The sequence below is a fragment of the Ceratotherium simum genome, chromosome 26 (assembly GCF_057802395.1).
Source record: "Ceratotherium simum simum isolate JZ-2026a chromosome 26, ASM5780239v1, whole genome shotgun sequence".
NCBI lineage: Eukaryota > Metazoa > Chordata > Mammalia > Perissodactyla > Rhinocerotidae > Ceratotherium > Ceratotherium simum.
In genome coordinates, this window is record NC_141925.1 from 23,406,710 (window position 1) to 23,422,000 (window position 15,291).

Sequence of the window (15,291 nt, forward strand, 5' to 3'; positions counted from 1 at the left end):
AGAAAAGATACACAGACAGCCCTCAAAATAAGCACAAGAAGAAGAGGAGAAACGTTACTAGTACACTCCTGGACTCAAAAAGCAACCAAGGAGAAATGCTCTTAGCCTTGGCAGCCTCTGCTCCTCAAGCCTCAGAGATGACTGTTCTCACCTCTACAGCACTTGACGCCTGTCGTTGTCCCCACCCCCCAACCCCCGTCAGAGCCTTCTCCAAATGACAGAGCTGCCTCCTCTGCTGACAGCCAGGACAGACAGACGTTCAGAGGGAGTGTGGGGATAAAACGGGCTCCAGGGGCAGGCAGAAGTGGGTCAATCTCAGCTCTACAAGTTCCCATTTCTGTGACTTTGGGGAAATGACAGTGTGGCTCTGTTTTCCGCTCAGTAAAATGAGATGACAACGTTCTCTACCTCATGGGTCAGTGTTCAGATGACCCGAAATAATGTCTGTACAGAGGCTGGCACAGAGCAATCATTTGACACCAACACCCAGCACTTGTTGTGGGCCAGGCATTGTGCCAGGGGCGTTATAAGAATACACCCATAAAATCTCACAATCCGAGGCTGGCAGGCCCCTGTAGGCCCCATGGTACAGATGCAGAAGCTGAGGCACAGAGAGGTTACGTGACTTGCTCAAAGTGACGGAGCTATGAAGCGGCAGAGCTAGGATCTGAGCCCAGGCTGTCCGAAGCTCTCAATCGGTATAGCAGTTATTCTTCCTGGTATCATCAGCACCTAGCACGGTGCAGAGGCCTGACAAACAGCAGTTGAATTAAAGATAGTTGGTCCCTTCTTGCCAGGTAGGAAAGCCTCATAGCTGGCCTAAGGTCGTGGAAGCCTGGCTCCTAGAGATGTGTGAGAACTCGCCCCTGCTCTGGCTCTGAGCACGGGGTCAGGAAGGCTTCTGGACAGGCAGGTTGTTGGCCTAGGGAGACTGGGGGTGATGCATGAGGACTGAGCTGCTCCCTGCAATCACAGGGGGCACTGTGAGCCTCAGGAATGACAAGGAACTTGTGAACCAGGGGAGGCGAGTCTCTAGCACATCTTGAGCGAGCAGTGGGTGATCTCAAGCATCTGAGGCTGGGCCTAGTATGAGGCTGTTGTGCTTCCAGAAGGCCCGGCATGATTCACTCAGATGGCTGCTGGTGAGGTTTTGGGCCATGGGGTCTGCAGCTCGGCTGGTCCTAGAGCATAGCTGATTTCTCTGCCATGAATCCCAACTGCATGGACTTTCTTCTGTCTCCATAAGACAAGGAAACCTGATCATGTACTCAGATTCTGTCTGTGTCTGATTCTCAACATACTGACCATGGAAACATCTCCCTTTCCCCATGTCATACCATACGCATCTTTACTTTGGAAAACCTTGTGTTAGACAGGCGTGCACAGTGGTTACGAATCTGGACTCTCCCGCCAGAGCTGGTATGTGAACCTGGGTGAGCTGGTTGGCCTCCCTCAGTCTCAACTGTTTTGCCTGTAAACTAGGGCTAATGACAATGTGTAGCCTCATGGGGTTATGGGGAGAACTGTAAGAGGTAAGGGAGGTAAAGGATGGAACACGGCGCAGTCTGTGCCTCATGATCCCAAGAGTTTCACTGGCCCTTTATTGCTTTCCCATAGTTCTAGGGTTTTACCAGACTCAGAATTTCAATTTTTATTATTAAAATTCCTTCAGCTCATACTTGCCTTTTTAAAGGAGCCTGATCCAGACCACAAGTCGGCTAAAGCCAAAGCAGAAGGGGCCAGAGGGAGGCCCCCGCACACCCACGCAGGCGAGTGCAGCCTATCACTCCATCCGAGCTGCCTCCTCGGTTACCCGCAATACCCCTGGAGGAACCGCGGGCCTATTACAGCAACCACTGACCCCTGGGTGCAGGGCTTTCTTTCCAGGGACAAAAGGCAGGAGAGAGATGACCAGCCAGATCACTGCACAGGCTCTCAAGCACATGGAATTTTAGGCATTTTAAAGACACGGCACATGCTAATGGCAGCAGTTCAACACAAAGGAATCACACAGTTCTTTTGTGTCCGAGATCCAGGACAGGCTCCACCTTATGAAGCAAGAATGGCTTAATTTAGACATTCTGGAGACCCAGAAGAGAAGGGAAGGAGTGAATCCTTACTGAGCACCTTGGATGAGCCAGGCACTGTGTTAGGTATTTTCAGAAGCTATTTTACTTAATCATCGCATGGATTCTGCAAGTTATTATTGCCATTTTAAGAAAAAGGAAGCTGAGGTTCAGAAGGATCGAGGGATCTAACGGATGTCTTAGATCTAAAAAGTGGCCTTTCCTCCACACTAGGCTACCTGGCTAGGCTAGAGTTTCAAATTTCTACCAGAAAGCACCGTTCATCATGAAGGAAAACCCAGAGTGGCTGTGAAGTGGAACCAACAGCCTGTGTTTCTCACATTCCCAATGAAAAATCTCATCTGACCTCCTAGCAGAATGGTACTTCTCAATTGCGATCAATCTGAGAAAGAACAAAAGCAAGATGGGAATAAACGAGCACTAGAACAGACTTCCTCTTGAAGAGTCACAAACACAGGGCAAGTTCTACTGGTGAGCCAGGCAGATGTCACATAATTCAGAGTTACTCCCCTCCCCCCACCAACACACACACACACACACACACACACGCACGCACGCGCGCGCTGGGCTGGTCAGCGTTAGGGAGTCATTCAGATGGTCTGGGACTCTGAAATGATAAGCTAGCCAACAGGACAACCTGAGCAGGTTAAGTGCCTCAGTACCTGCAGAGGCCTGAGCAGAGGCTGGAAGCACAGGACTCAGGGCAGCACCCAGAATGATGGAGGTCACCGCAGCCCACGCCCCAGGGCGATGACGTCAGCCCGCCTGGTATGAACCTGCCTCTGCCCCTCCCCAGCTGTATAACCATGGCTGAGACATGACCTCTCTGTGCCTCAGGTTGCTCAGCTGTAAGATGGGGACAGGAACAGTCTCTTCCCCATGGAGTGCTCAGGACAGTGCCTGGCATACAAGTAGCACTCAGGAAGTAGTGCCTGCTACTGCCTGTGCCATCACTACAGCCTTGGAAAAACAGCTCTTGAGGATCAAGTGTCATACCAAGTTGCCCCAGCTGAAAACCTCAGGAGATTGCTTGAGGCCTTTAATTCGGTTTCACAGCCTTGGGGCCACATGAGTAAGACAGGGTCCCTGCCCCTGGAAAGGGTCATGTCTGAGAGAGGCCAGGGAGCGTAGGAGGACGGTGTGCTTAGGCTTCACATGAGCCTGGGTGTGAGTTCTGTCTCCACCATGGGTGACTGCTAACCTCTCTGAGCCTCAGGCTCCTTCTCAATACAACGGAGGCAACTCTAACCGCATGTCCAGTCTGACCCGGGGGTGAGGACTAAATGGTGATGCACGTACAGGGCTCAGCATAATGCCTGAAACAACACCGAATGCTCAGCACACGCCATCTAGCTGGATGCCTACCGAGAAACAAGCTACTACTTCCAGCGCACAGAGCTGGTAAAGGAGAAAGACGCAGGATGGGGCTGGGCAGGGGAAGGTAGTGAGAAGAGGTGACATTTGGGTGGGATATATTCAAGGATACGTAAGAACTGTAACGGCACAAGAGGCCAAGCATTCCAGGCTGAAGGAAGGGCACCAGCAAGGGCACAGAGGTGGCAAAGGCCAGGTCCATTTGGGGAAGTGGGGGTGGGGTGGGGTGAAGAGGAAGGTAGATTGCAGAAGGTTTATATGCCAAGCAAAGGATATTTCCTTTTTTATTTGGTAGGCACGTTTGCCTTTAGTCTATAGGCATGACTCCAAGCTATTTCTGTGCCGGAAACGGAAGACGGCCTGAAGGAGGAGTCCAAATCTTCTCCTACCTCAGGACTCTCCTACCTCAGGAGTGTCCTAGGCTGGCCTCACCTGCAGCCCCCGCCCCTCCCTCAGGCCCCAGGCCCTCGCCAACCCTGCTTCCATTTCCTGTTAGTTCAGCCTAGTCTCTGCGGGAGGCTGCGGAGGGGCCTGACTAACAAAGAGGCTCCAGAGTCACACTTCCTGTGCTCAAACCCAGGCGCCAGCACTCCCCAGCTCTGCGACCTCAGGCCAGAGATTTCTGCTTCGGTTTTCTTACCAGTGAAATGAAGAAAAACAGCAGTACCCGTGTGATGGGGTAGATAAAAGGATCAGAATCAAAGAACTAGCGTTTGGCACAGCATCTGGCATGTTACCTCCGCGGTTCTTCTACCTCTCTCCCCCACCCCCACCCCAAGACTGACCACAAAATGGGATACAAAATGGTGCAATCTCCTCCAGTTCCTTCCTCTTTTTACGCCCTAAGACAAGCCCTGTTTCCTCCCAGGAGAGAGCCTAGAGGGAAGGAAAGGACTGCTCCTCACCAAGGGTGCTCCCCTAAGATGCCTGCGCCCCTTGGAGAGCTGCCTCAGCCCCGTGTGAAGTCACTCTGGGCCAGGAATCTATGCCATTGCAGATTTGACCCCTTTCTCTACTCTTTTAGGTTCTTGCCTTTAATAGTTTTTGCCTAAATATTAAAATGTCCCTTTCTTTTATTTATCTTAATTATTAATGATAGTAATTACTTCTCATTTTTTAGCTAGTGTCCTTTAGTCACCTCTGTTGCTTTTCACTTAAAGAAATCTTGCTTTTTTTTTTGTGAGGAAGATTAGCCCTGAGCAAACACCTGTTGCCAATCCTCCTCCTTTTTCTGAGGAAGATTGGCCCTGGGCTAACATCCATGCCCATCTTCCTCTACTTTATATGTGGGACACCTGCCACAGCATGGCCCGAGAAGTGGTGCATAGGTCTGTGCTCAGGATCCGAACCTGCCAACCCCAGGCTGCCAAAGCGGAGTGCGCGAACTTAACCACTACGCCCCCAGGCCGGCCCCTAAATCTTGCTATTTTTAACTGTTTTCCCCTTATCACCATTGATTTTCTAGGTTTTAAACTCTTCTGACAATTTTTTTTTATTCTTATGTTTATGCTCACCTTTTACCTTTTTTTTTTTTCCTGAGCAAGATTTGCCCTGAGTAACATCTGTTGCCAATCTTCCTCTTTTTGCTTGAGGAAGATTCGTCTTAAGCTAACATCTGTGCCGATTTTCCTCTATTTTGTATGTGGGTCACCGCCACAGCACGGCCAACAAGTGGTGTAGCTCCATGCTCAGGAACCAAACCCAGGCTGCGGAAGCAGAGTGTGCCTAACTTAACCACTAGGCCACAGGGCCAGCCCATCACCCTTTATTTTTTTGTGTTTCTGATTTTCAGTCTTTTTAATTCCAGGTTTCTGGTTTTAAAGCTCTTTTAAACCTTTATATTTACTTTGCATTTTAATCCTTCCTATTGTGGCTCATTTCTCTTTTCTCTTAGCTTGTATACTTTAATCCTACTATAAGTTTTTAAATGTTCCCTTTTGCCATTTTAATGATCTTAATTTAGCTTACTGTACCCTGTTCTGTGTTCCCTGGTTTTATTTTTCATTTTAATTTTTAACAGCTTTATTGAGATATAATTCACATACCATACAATTCACCCATTTAAAGTGTACACCTGAATGGTTTTCTCATATATTCACAGGTATGTGCACCCATCACCAGTTAATTTTAGAACATCTTCATCCCCTCAAACCCTTTACCAATCAGCCCTCTTTGCCTGCCTCCCAGACCTAAGCACTCTCCAATCTATTTCTAGATTCCCTATTGTGGACCTTCCTATAAATGGAATCCTACAGTAATGGCCTGTTGTGATTGGCTTCTCTCTCCATTGAATGGTCTTGGCACTCGGTGGAAATCAGTTGACCACAGACGAGTTTATTTCTGGACTCTCAGTTCTATTGCATTGATGTCTAAGTCTATCCTGTGCCAGTACCACACAGTCTTGACCACTGTTGCTTTGTAGTAAGTTTTCAAATTGGGAAATGTGAGTCTTCCTACTTGATTCTTCTTTTTCAGGATTGTTTTAGCTTTCTGGGTAGTACCTTGCAATTCCATATGTATTTTGGAATCAGCTTGTCAATTTCCACAAAGAAGTCAGCTGGGACTCCAATAGGGATTGTGTTGAATGTGAAGATCGGTTTGGGGAGTATAGCCATCTTAACAATATCAAGTCTTCTGATCCATGAGCAGGGGATGTTTACCCATTTACTCAGACCTTAAGTTTCTGTCAACAATGTTTTATCATTTTCAGAGTATATGCTTTGTATTTCTTTTGTTAAATTTATTCCAAAGTACTTTATTCTTTTTGATGCTGTTGTGAACAGAACTGTTTTCTTAATTTCATTTTTGGATTGTTCATTAAAGTGTATAGGAATACAACTGATTTTTGTATACTGATCTTGTGTCTTGCAATCTTGCTGAATTTGTTTTTTATTGTTTAAGAGTCATGGGGCAACCGCTGTGGAAGAGTCCACATCATAAACAGGGAGGTAGAGATGCTAGAACCCCCCATCCTCTTCAGTGCTGGGTGCACCTTGTCACTGAACCTAGAAAACCTGCTCAAATTGAGACTGCCTCAGTCATTAGCCTCAGGGAGCACGACTTCTGTCAGCTGCTCCCGCTGGGGTCTTTGTCTGAGGGATTGCAAAGTTAAACTTCTACTTCTCTTCCCTTCTGTTCTCAGCACCATTTAGTTAGCACAGAATGACTGGTAAACACTTGAAGAAAATAATCGAAATTTGCAAAACAGATCAGTTCAGGGTGACTGTTTTCATTACCAAGGTTTTTTTTTTTTTTTTTTTTTGCTTTCTGCAAAACAGATCACTGCCGCTTTCTATAATGCATTTGAAATATGCCTAGATCCAAACTCTTTGTTTATAGGCTTTTAGAAGCAACTCATATATCCAGGCACACCTGTAAATTTACTCGAAGTAATACATCATCTTTATTTATTATTTAAGCCTTGTCTACTCCATAATGCCTCAGAGGGAAGGTTTTATGTTAATTTTGCAAACTGGGATGACAAAGCTCAAGGCAAAAAAAAAGACAAACTGTGCATTCATCCCTTGTCTCCTGCACAAGGAGAGTAACTGAAGGGGCACCTAATTAAATTAAATTTGCTAAACATTTACTTAGCACCTACTCTGTTCCAAGCAGACACTGCACAGGCATTAAGGAGAGAAAGTACGAGGTGTGCTGCCACAACCCTTGAGGAGCTCATGACCTAGATGGAAAAAGTCACACAGATAAATAAGGGAGACACAGTGTGACACGGGACATGGACAAGGGAAGCCTAACAATGAGCCTGAGCAGCAGAGGCGGGAATGAGATGAGCCTCCTGAACAGTCAGAATGGGCTCACTGTGTGTGTGTGCGCAACAATCTAAAAATTCTGATTGTCATCGTCTTGGGTGACAATCCCATAAGGAGCCAATAAGGAGCCCAAGCCTCACTACCCTTAGTACCCAGTCTGTGCTCTGAGTCATCCTGACCCTTCTTGTCAAGAGCTTCTCTTCCCAGTACAGGCCTCAAGAAAACTAGGATGACTCACTGTGTGACATGGACACACCTTCAAGGGTCAGGCGGACAACGTGCCAGGTGAAGCCCGCTGTGCGCTACACAGCAGGAAGAAGCAGGGTGTCCTTGGTCAATGGGGAAGGTGGGCTCCATAGAAACAGGGCAGCACCTCTCTGCCCAGCCAATTGCTATTAAAGAAATGCAGCTCAATGTTGCCTAATTTCATTTTTACAAGTGGGAAGGCTGACTTTTTAGGTGAAATTTCTGACTTTTTCTTCCCTTTTTTTTTTTTGTGAGGAAGATCAGCCCTGACCTAACATCTGTCGCTAATCCTCCTCTTTTTGCTGAGGAAGATTGGCCCTGGGCTAACATCCATACCCATCTTCCTCTTCTTTATATGGGACGCTGCCACAGCATGGCTTGACAAGCGGTGCATGGGTGCATGCCTGGGATCCGAACCCAGGCCACCGCAGCGGAACACGTGCACTTAACCACTACACCACTGGGCCGGCCCCTGAAATTTCTGATTTTTAAATACCAGCAACTGGGCCGGCCCCGTGGCTTAGCAGTTAAGTGCACGCGCTCCGCTACTGGCGGCCCGGGTTTGGATCCCGGGCACGCACCGACGCACCGCTTCTCCAGCCATGCTGAGGCTGTGTCCCACATACAGCAACTAGAAGGCTGTGCAGCTATGACATACAGCTATCTACTGGGGCTTTGGGGGAAAAATAAATAAATAAAATTAAAAAAAAAAAAAATTTAAATATCAGCAACTAATTCAATGAAAACAAACACTGTGAGCTAAATAAAATACGCTCCTGATGTGTCCATCACCAGTGTGTGGCCCTGCTCTGTGCACACTGTCTCCTGAAGCCCCACAACACTCTGCAAAGTTGTATTATTATCCCCAGATAATCCTGAGGAAAACACTGAGGTGTAGAGAGGTCAAAACGTGCTGCAGGTCACCCCAACAGGAAGTGAGAGGACAAGAATTCTAACCCGGGGCTGTCTCATATCCAAGTCCACTCCCGGGGACTGTAGTGTCAAGTGGCCTCAAGCCTGGGAGGAGCTCTGCTCCATGGCTGCCTGCCCAGCAAGAAACGTTCTTGAATGCTATTTCCTTCTTAGTTTCTCTTTACTTTAAAATTAAAATTACTCCAGCCTGTTTATTTTTAATGCCTTTCTTCCAATAAATCGGGAAATAAAAATGACTAATAGATCCCCAGGTCATTACTATTTTAAGCATTCAGATAATCATACTTCCAAGTCAAATGCTGGGGAGCCTCTAATAGTCAAGTCCCCAGGACACCCCTCAGTTCCTGGAAACTTTTCTTCCTGCCACAGCACCCAGCAGCCTTTAAGTCGACAGGAAGTTGACTTAACTTGGTTAAGTAAGTCAGCCAAGTTTACCGGCTTCCTGTCGACTTAAAGGCTGATGCCACCCACTCTTTCCCCTGAGGAATTCCAGTCATTCAACCAGTTAACGCACTTACCCAGCACTGAAGGGACTCAAAGACAGGTCACTCTAGGGGGGCGTCCCTACCTCCCAGGTGCTCCTTCCTTTCTTTATACACTTGTCGTATGGTAAGATCTGTGTGTTACCATCTTCTCCACAAGACTTTTCTCAGACACAGGGAAGCCAGACAGGGTGGGCAGTGATTCCATCAGCTAAGTGAGGAAATAAAGTCCCTCAGACCGACGGTTCAGTCACTCAACAAACACAACTGCCCACCTCCTGTGGGCACTGAACTATGTCGTGGGTGCAGTGGTCTGTCCTCATTCAGCACACACTCTCCTGAGCTGTGGTAATGAAGCCAGTCTCCACAGGTTACCTGCTATGCCCACAAAGTCAGGCAAACAGGCCCTAAGCTTTTTTTCTTCTACACCTTTTGGTGTCCCTTGGAGTTTATAACTTCATTCTTTTCCATTTGCTTGGTTTTCTACAGATCTATCACTAATTCACACTCAGACTCTCTGCCAAAGTACAACTTTCCCTAGACACACTCACATGCACTAGGCAACTGATGCTTTGCGTGGACTTCCATCCCCCCTGGAGGCCTCTTCCCTACTCCCATCTGGACGGATTGCTCTTGGAGCCTGTCATCATGATCTCTCTCTCCATCGTCATCTGCCCAAGGTTTTCCTTGTCCTCTCTGCTTCCTGGACCCGATGTTTTCCTGCCTCTTGGCTTAGTCTGTCATTTGATGGTGTCCACCCCCCTGTAGCTTCCTAAAAGGGAACATGGGAGGTGGGAGATGAACTGTTTCAGAAGAAACTGTCCTTCTTCTCACACCTGCTAAAGGTGGAAAAAGAATCCCAGACTGGAAGTCCATTCCCCTCAGAATGTTGACGGCGTTGCTCCAAGGTCTTCCAGTGTCAGGTACTATTGGGAAGTCCGATGTCTCCTCTCTTAGCCCCAGATGTCTGGAGTCTCAGGAATTTGGATCTTGATGTGGTTTCTTTACATTGATCATGCTGGGCACCAGATAGGTCTTTTGATCTAGGACTTATGTCCTTCACACCTGGGAAAATTCCTTGTGTCATTTCCCCTCCTCTCCTCCTATTCCTCTGCACACATTCCCTCTCCCCCTGGGGACCCTACCGTGTGGATGTTGGACCTTTTAAGCTCAACCTCTTCCTTTCAACTTAGCTTTCCTATTTTCCATCTCTTTTGAGTTTCTGTTCTTTCTGGGAAATTTTCTCAACTTTATCTTACTATCTTCCCTTCCACTAAATCTTCTCTTGTGATAGTCATATTCCTTTGATTTCTAAGAGCTCTTTTTTATTTTCTGCATGTCCCTCCTTTACAGCCTCTTTCTCTGATTTCAGGGATACAATATCATCTCTTCTCTCTTTGAGGATTCTTTTATGTTTTCTTCTGCTTCTCACTTTGTTTCTGTTTCCTAAATTTGTTTGTTTCTCTTACATTCATAATAGAGTTCTCAAGTGTTTGGTGAAGCTTTAAAATGCTGCTGCAAAGCCCTGTGTTTTGGCTGTTTTGCAGGGTAGGGAAGAGGGAAGGAGAGGCTGCCATTGTGTGGGCTTCTATGAAGGGTGAGCAGGCAGGGGCCAGCTATTGTGTTGGGAAACCCCCAAGTTTCAGTCTCTAGAGGACTTCTCTTGGACTAGTCAGTTTCTGCAGAAAAGAAGCCTCCAGTCTCTGGCCTAGGGAACTGTACGCCTGGCTGCTAGCATTCTAGGAGCCAAACCGAAAATGTAGCGAGGGGACTGTCACCTTTTAGTGTATGGAGATTGTCACATAACCCCCATTTTCAGCTCAGCACCCTGTCCCCAGCTGGATCTCATGTCTGTGAGTCTAGAAACCCTCCAGCGCATAGCTTCTCTTGAGATAAACCCAGACTTCTGTCTTTGTGCAAAAGGGCTTCTTCCCCGGCTATGCAAAGCAGGGACAGAGACTCAGGGGTGCAACGGTTTTTCACACAGACTATCAAGCAATCCTCTTGTCGCCAGCCCCACCCACACATGTGCTTTCAAAGGTAACTGGAACCTCCAAATTTCTAGTCTATTTCAGGTCTGAGGTGTCAATTCTTGGCTATTGCCCTCACTGGCATTTAGCTTTCGCAGTCTGCTCCGTCAGTTACCATTTGTCCATCCGCCTTTGAGCACCAAATCGTTGCTGATGATGCTCTCTACTGACATTTCCTGTCCTGTTCTCTTTGTACTTGTGGATTTGTTCCTTTTATATCCCTCATCATCACTAAGGAGGATCTGGGGAAAAGTGCAGACAAATGCATATATTCCATCTATCATCTTTTACTGAAAGCTCTGACCCTCAGCTTTTCAAATGACTTTGGCTAATCACAAGGGGGTAAACAGCATGGGATAAAAATCAAGAATTGAGAAAAACAAAGGACTAAGGAAGGTTTTAAAGTTTCACAGTCTATTGCCCTTAGCTTAACTTCTTTCGCAGGGTCAAATCCAACCTCTGCCGCTTACTGATTGCTTAACCTGTGTAAGTCACTTGGCATCTCCTAACTTTAACACTCCTGCGGGTGAAATGGTGACACTACCACCCACCTTGCAGGGCTGGATAAGGAGCTCATACAACATGGCTTAGGCACTTAAGAAATGCTGGCTGAAGACTGAATAGTGGCTCAGCATAAGGAGGAGAAGATGAACTTGTGTTTTGGGACACCATGAATCTGAGATGTTGGCGGGCCACCCACAGAGAGACGTCTGCTGGAAGGTAGCGCAGCTTTCGTTCAGCAAACACTTCCTGAGCACTTTTTATACACAAGGTCCTGAGCCAGGCACTGAGGACTAAGGAGTTGACAAAATACGTGAAACCATCCCACTGCAAGGCAGAACGTGATACGGGAGACAGGCTGGAGCTTAGTGGGGAGAAGTGAGGGCCGTCCGTGCAGCCCAGGGACAGAGGCTGAGAGCGCCCTTACCTTTCTTTGTCTTACAAGGTCCACGTTCAGGGTGAATCTCCTGTAAGGGAAGAGACACCACCTTTGCTAGGCCAGCATTCAGCATGTACTGGTACAGACGCTTAAACGTTCTCTCGCACAGCCCCTGCCAAACAAAACGTACAGGCTACTGTTAGGTAAGAGCAAGGCATCTGAAACTACTCAAGAGCCATGCAGACGAACACAAGCTCAGGATCCGAGTTCACTGATTATCTTGAACGAAGAAACACTGAAGGTCCTGAGAAGGAAAGACCGCTAAGCTATGCTGTCACGGGAACAAGACAAGGTCCAGAGCAATATATAAACGATCCTGCCTTTTGATTACGAGAGGGGGAAAGAGATTTGCCTAAAAGAGATCCTGAAAGACAGGTGAAAATGAGGCAGATGGGGTACAGACAGAAGGAGACTGCCCTGTACACCTTTTCTGGTTTTTTAACCAAGTAAGAGTATTAATTATTAATACACACACACGCCTCTCCCACAGGCAGTGGCAGAAATAGAAAAAAAATTGAATTAAAAAAATTTTTTAATTTAGTCTATCTGTGAAGTTTCAACAAAATGATGATGGGTACATCCACTCTGTCACTCATATTGCTACAAGGTGATACAACCACAATGATAATAAGTACGTCCTAACTGCAGGAGTTACCAAAGAGCAGCCTCCAGTGTGGGCCATATTTTTTCACCTACATGTTTTTTTAAAAAGTAATCTACTTGCCAACACTGTAAAGTGAGAGATTTCATATAAAAATCCAGATTCTTGCTTCCCTTGAAAAACAAGATCTGGCAACAAATCCCAGGACTGCAGTTCCTCCCAGCAGCAGTCAGCAGGAGCGAGGACCAGCTGCTCCCTCCAGATAGCACGCCCGTCTCCAGGGTGCATGGCTTTCATGCTCCCATCAGACCCTTGCACACTGAGGCTGAAGGTCAGTGTCCATTTATCACCATTTTTGTGCTGCTTTTCTCCTTTGGTAGTTAAGAGGAAAGTTAAATTATTTCTTGAATCCATACTGATATCAAAAAATTTTTTTACGCCCGGCCAATGTCACTCATGTATGTCCTGGCCACTGCTGGCCATTGGTTCTGCAGCCCCTGGAAGAGTGAGGCAGTTACCGCTGCCGTAAGTCAGTTATGGCCTGAACAACAGGAGGCACTCAGGACCACGAGTTATTGAGTCCTCTTACACTTTGGGGGAGGGAGAGCGAGTAAATGTCCGTGGGCTGCTGCTGCCACGTATGTGTGATCAGCTCTCAGACTAGCCAGCACTCTAGCCACTGGGCAACAGAACATACGGCTATCATAGAAATACAGATGACTCACATACTGCACATTCAAACCCACTGGCTTGTAAATAGCATCTATGGTTAATCTAGCCATACCCCAGGATCACGGAAAGACCCTCTGGAAACTCATCCATCAAGCCCCTCAACATATGGTCCTAAGCCCTGGACCAACCTAAGCAGGGGAGGAGGATGTAGTCCTTCCTTCTGGGGGGCTGCCATCAAAGACTCGCACAATCTGCCCAGCAATAAGAGAAAGAAGCAATAGGAGACCCCCCTCCTCAAAAAAGACAGCATCTGTATTCACGGCATCAGCCTCATCTATAGGCTAATTATTCACCAAATCCTGCTCAGTCTCTCCGCTCCTATTTCCAGCTGCCAACTGAACGTCCCAGAAGATCTTCATACTCAATAAATCCTAAAATCAGATTTGTCGTGTGCCTCGTCCTCACCCAGACTTGTTCCTCTTTCTGTACTCTCTCCTTCAGTCACATATCCATTCACAAATATTGACTGAGCGTCCACCGTGGGCCAGGCACTGTCCTCGTGGTGGGGGTTTGGCAGTGCTTGCTCTCAGGAGCCTGCCCTCAAGCTCAGTCCACTTCAGGGAGGGGCAATCACTCGAGCCAGATGACAAGACCCCTTCTCCTTTCACCTCTACGGCCTGGCTTCAGTCACTCACCAAGTCCTGCCAGTGTCACCTCCAAAAGAGCTCAAACAATTCAAGCCCCGGTGGTCACCTACCCAGCCTGAGGCAGGAGCACCCACCCTGCTGCCCCACCTCCAATCTCTCTCTTCCGTCCACCAGTTCATTTCCTAAACATTCTTCTCTTCTTGTAACTCTGGCTAAAGACTAAAGTCCCAACTCCTCAGCCTGGCACTCAAGACCATTCGTATCTGGCTCACCTTTTTTTGCATCCACATTTCTTACCACTCCCGCCCAAGCACACTGCCTGCAGGACTACTGCCGACCTCTAAAGCGTCCCATGGACTCCTATGACTCCATGCCTTTGCTCAAGCCATTCTCCTTTGCCTGAAATGCCTTCTCTCCTCTGTCTGCCCCAGGCACACTTACTCTTCAAAGCCCAGCTCAACAGTAACTTGCTCTATAAAGCTTTTCCCAGCTCTCTGAAGAAAGCACCATCTCTCCCTTCACGGAGCTCAGACACATCCTCTAAGTAGCAGTCTAGCCTAAGTGTGTTCACACAAACGTTTGCCCCTCCAATTAGATGGCTCCACGACAGCACGAGACTTGTCACCTTCATTAATTTTTGGCATTGTAGTGCGGAACACAGTTCTGACTCAAACTAGACGCTCATTAAAGTATTTGTTGAATAAATAAACAAAACAGTGTCCTGTAACAGTCAAATCTTATTCCTTAGCTAGTCCACAGTGCTGATATGAGACCAGGCCAGCATGGTGTTCCCACGCCTGAGTGACTCAGTAGGGTGGAGGGTTTCAATCTCCAATGTCTGCATGGGCTTGACAGGCAATATAAGAACAAAGTAGGCAGATATCTGTTTATCTAACATGTAGGAATTTTCTTCATTTCTACTACGGTCTCTCAAGAAGAGGTCGTATCAGCAAACCTTTTATTTTCTACTTTTGATAAAGACTCAGATAAATATTTCTCTTCTACAGCAGTGCCCACGTAATAACAAACGGCACTGACCCTCTGCCTCAGTGTCTGAGAGGTGACAGAAGTAAGGGGTCTGGGGGGAGCTGGCCAGTGCACAGCTATCTCCAGCTAACTGTTGTCATGAGAGACTACAGGCCCAGGCTTGCCAGAGCTTCTGATATTTCAAGGGAAGCTGGAAACCTAGGTTTTTATGTGAATCTCAAATTGTAAAAAATGCTGGGTCAAATTTATTAACAATATACAGGCTAAACCTGACCCAAAAGCCTCGGTTTGTAACCTCTGCTTTAAAGAGACTTGGGCATGCAACGAATCTAGCAATAGGGAAGAGACTCCTTCCCCTCTGCACAACGAAATCAGATGCAGCACAGGGTGAGGGGCAACAAGGATTATTCTGGTGTCTACAATCAGACTCTAAACCACATTCCTCTGGGGACAAATTACTATTATCCAAAACGCTTAACTTTAAATTTTAAGGTTTAATTTCTACTTTAACCTACAGGGCAG

At 47.1% G+C, this 15,291-nt stretch overlaps 1 protein-coding gene across 2 annotated transcripts in view; it reads right to left on the reverse strand.

The window, feature by feature from the left end:
- GTF3C1 (general transcription factor IIIC subunit 1) overlaps positions 1-15,291 on the reverse strand; it is an 85,447-nt gene that overhangs the window by 58,556 nt on the left and 11,600 nt on the right. For both annotated transcript variants that reach the window (XM_087417178.1, XM_004439515.3), the window contains exon 6: positions 11,851-11,974. In XM_087417178.1, the coding sequence (XP_087273304.1) occupies positions 11,851-11,974 (124 nt within the window). The remainder of the gene's footprint in view (positions 1-11,850; positions 11,975-15,291) is intronic.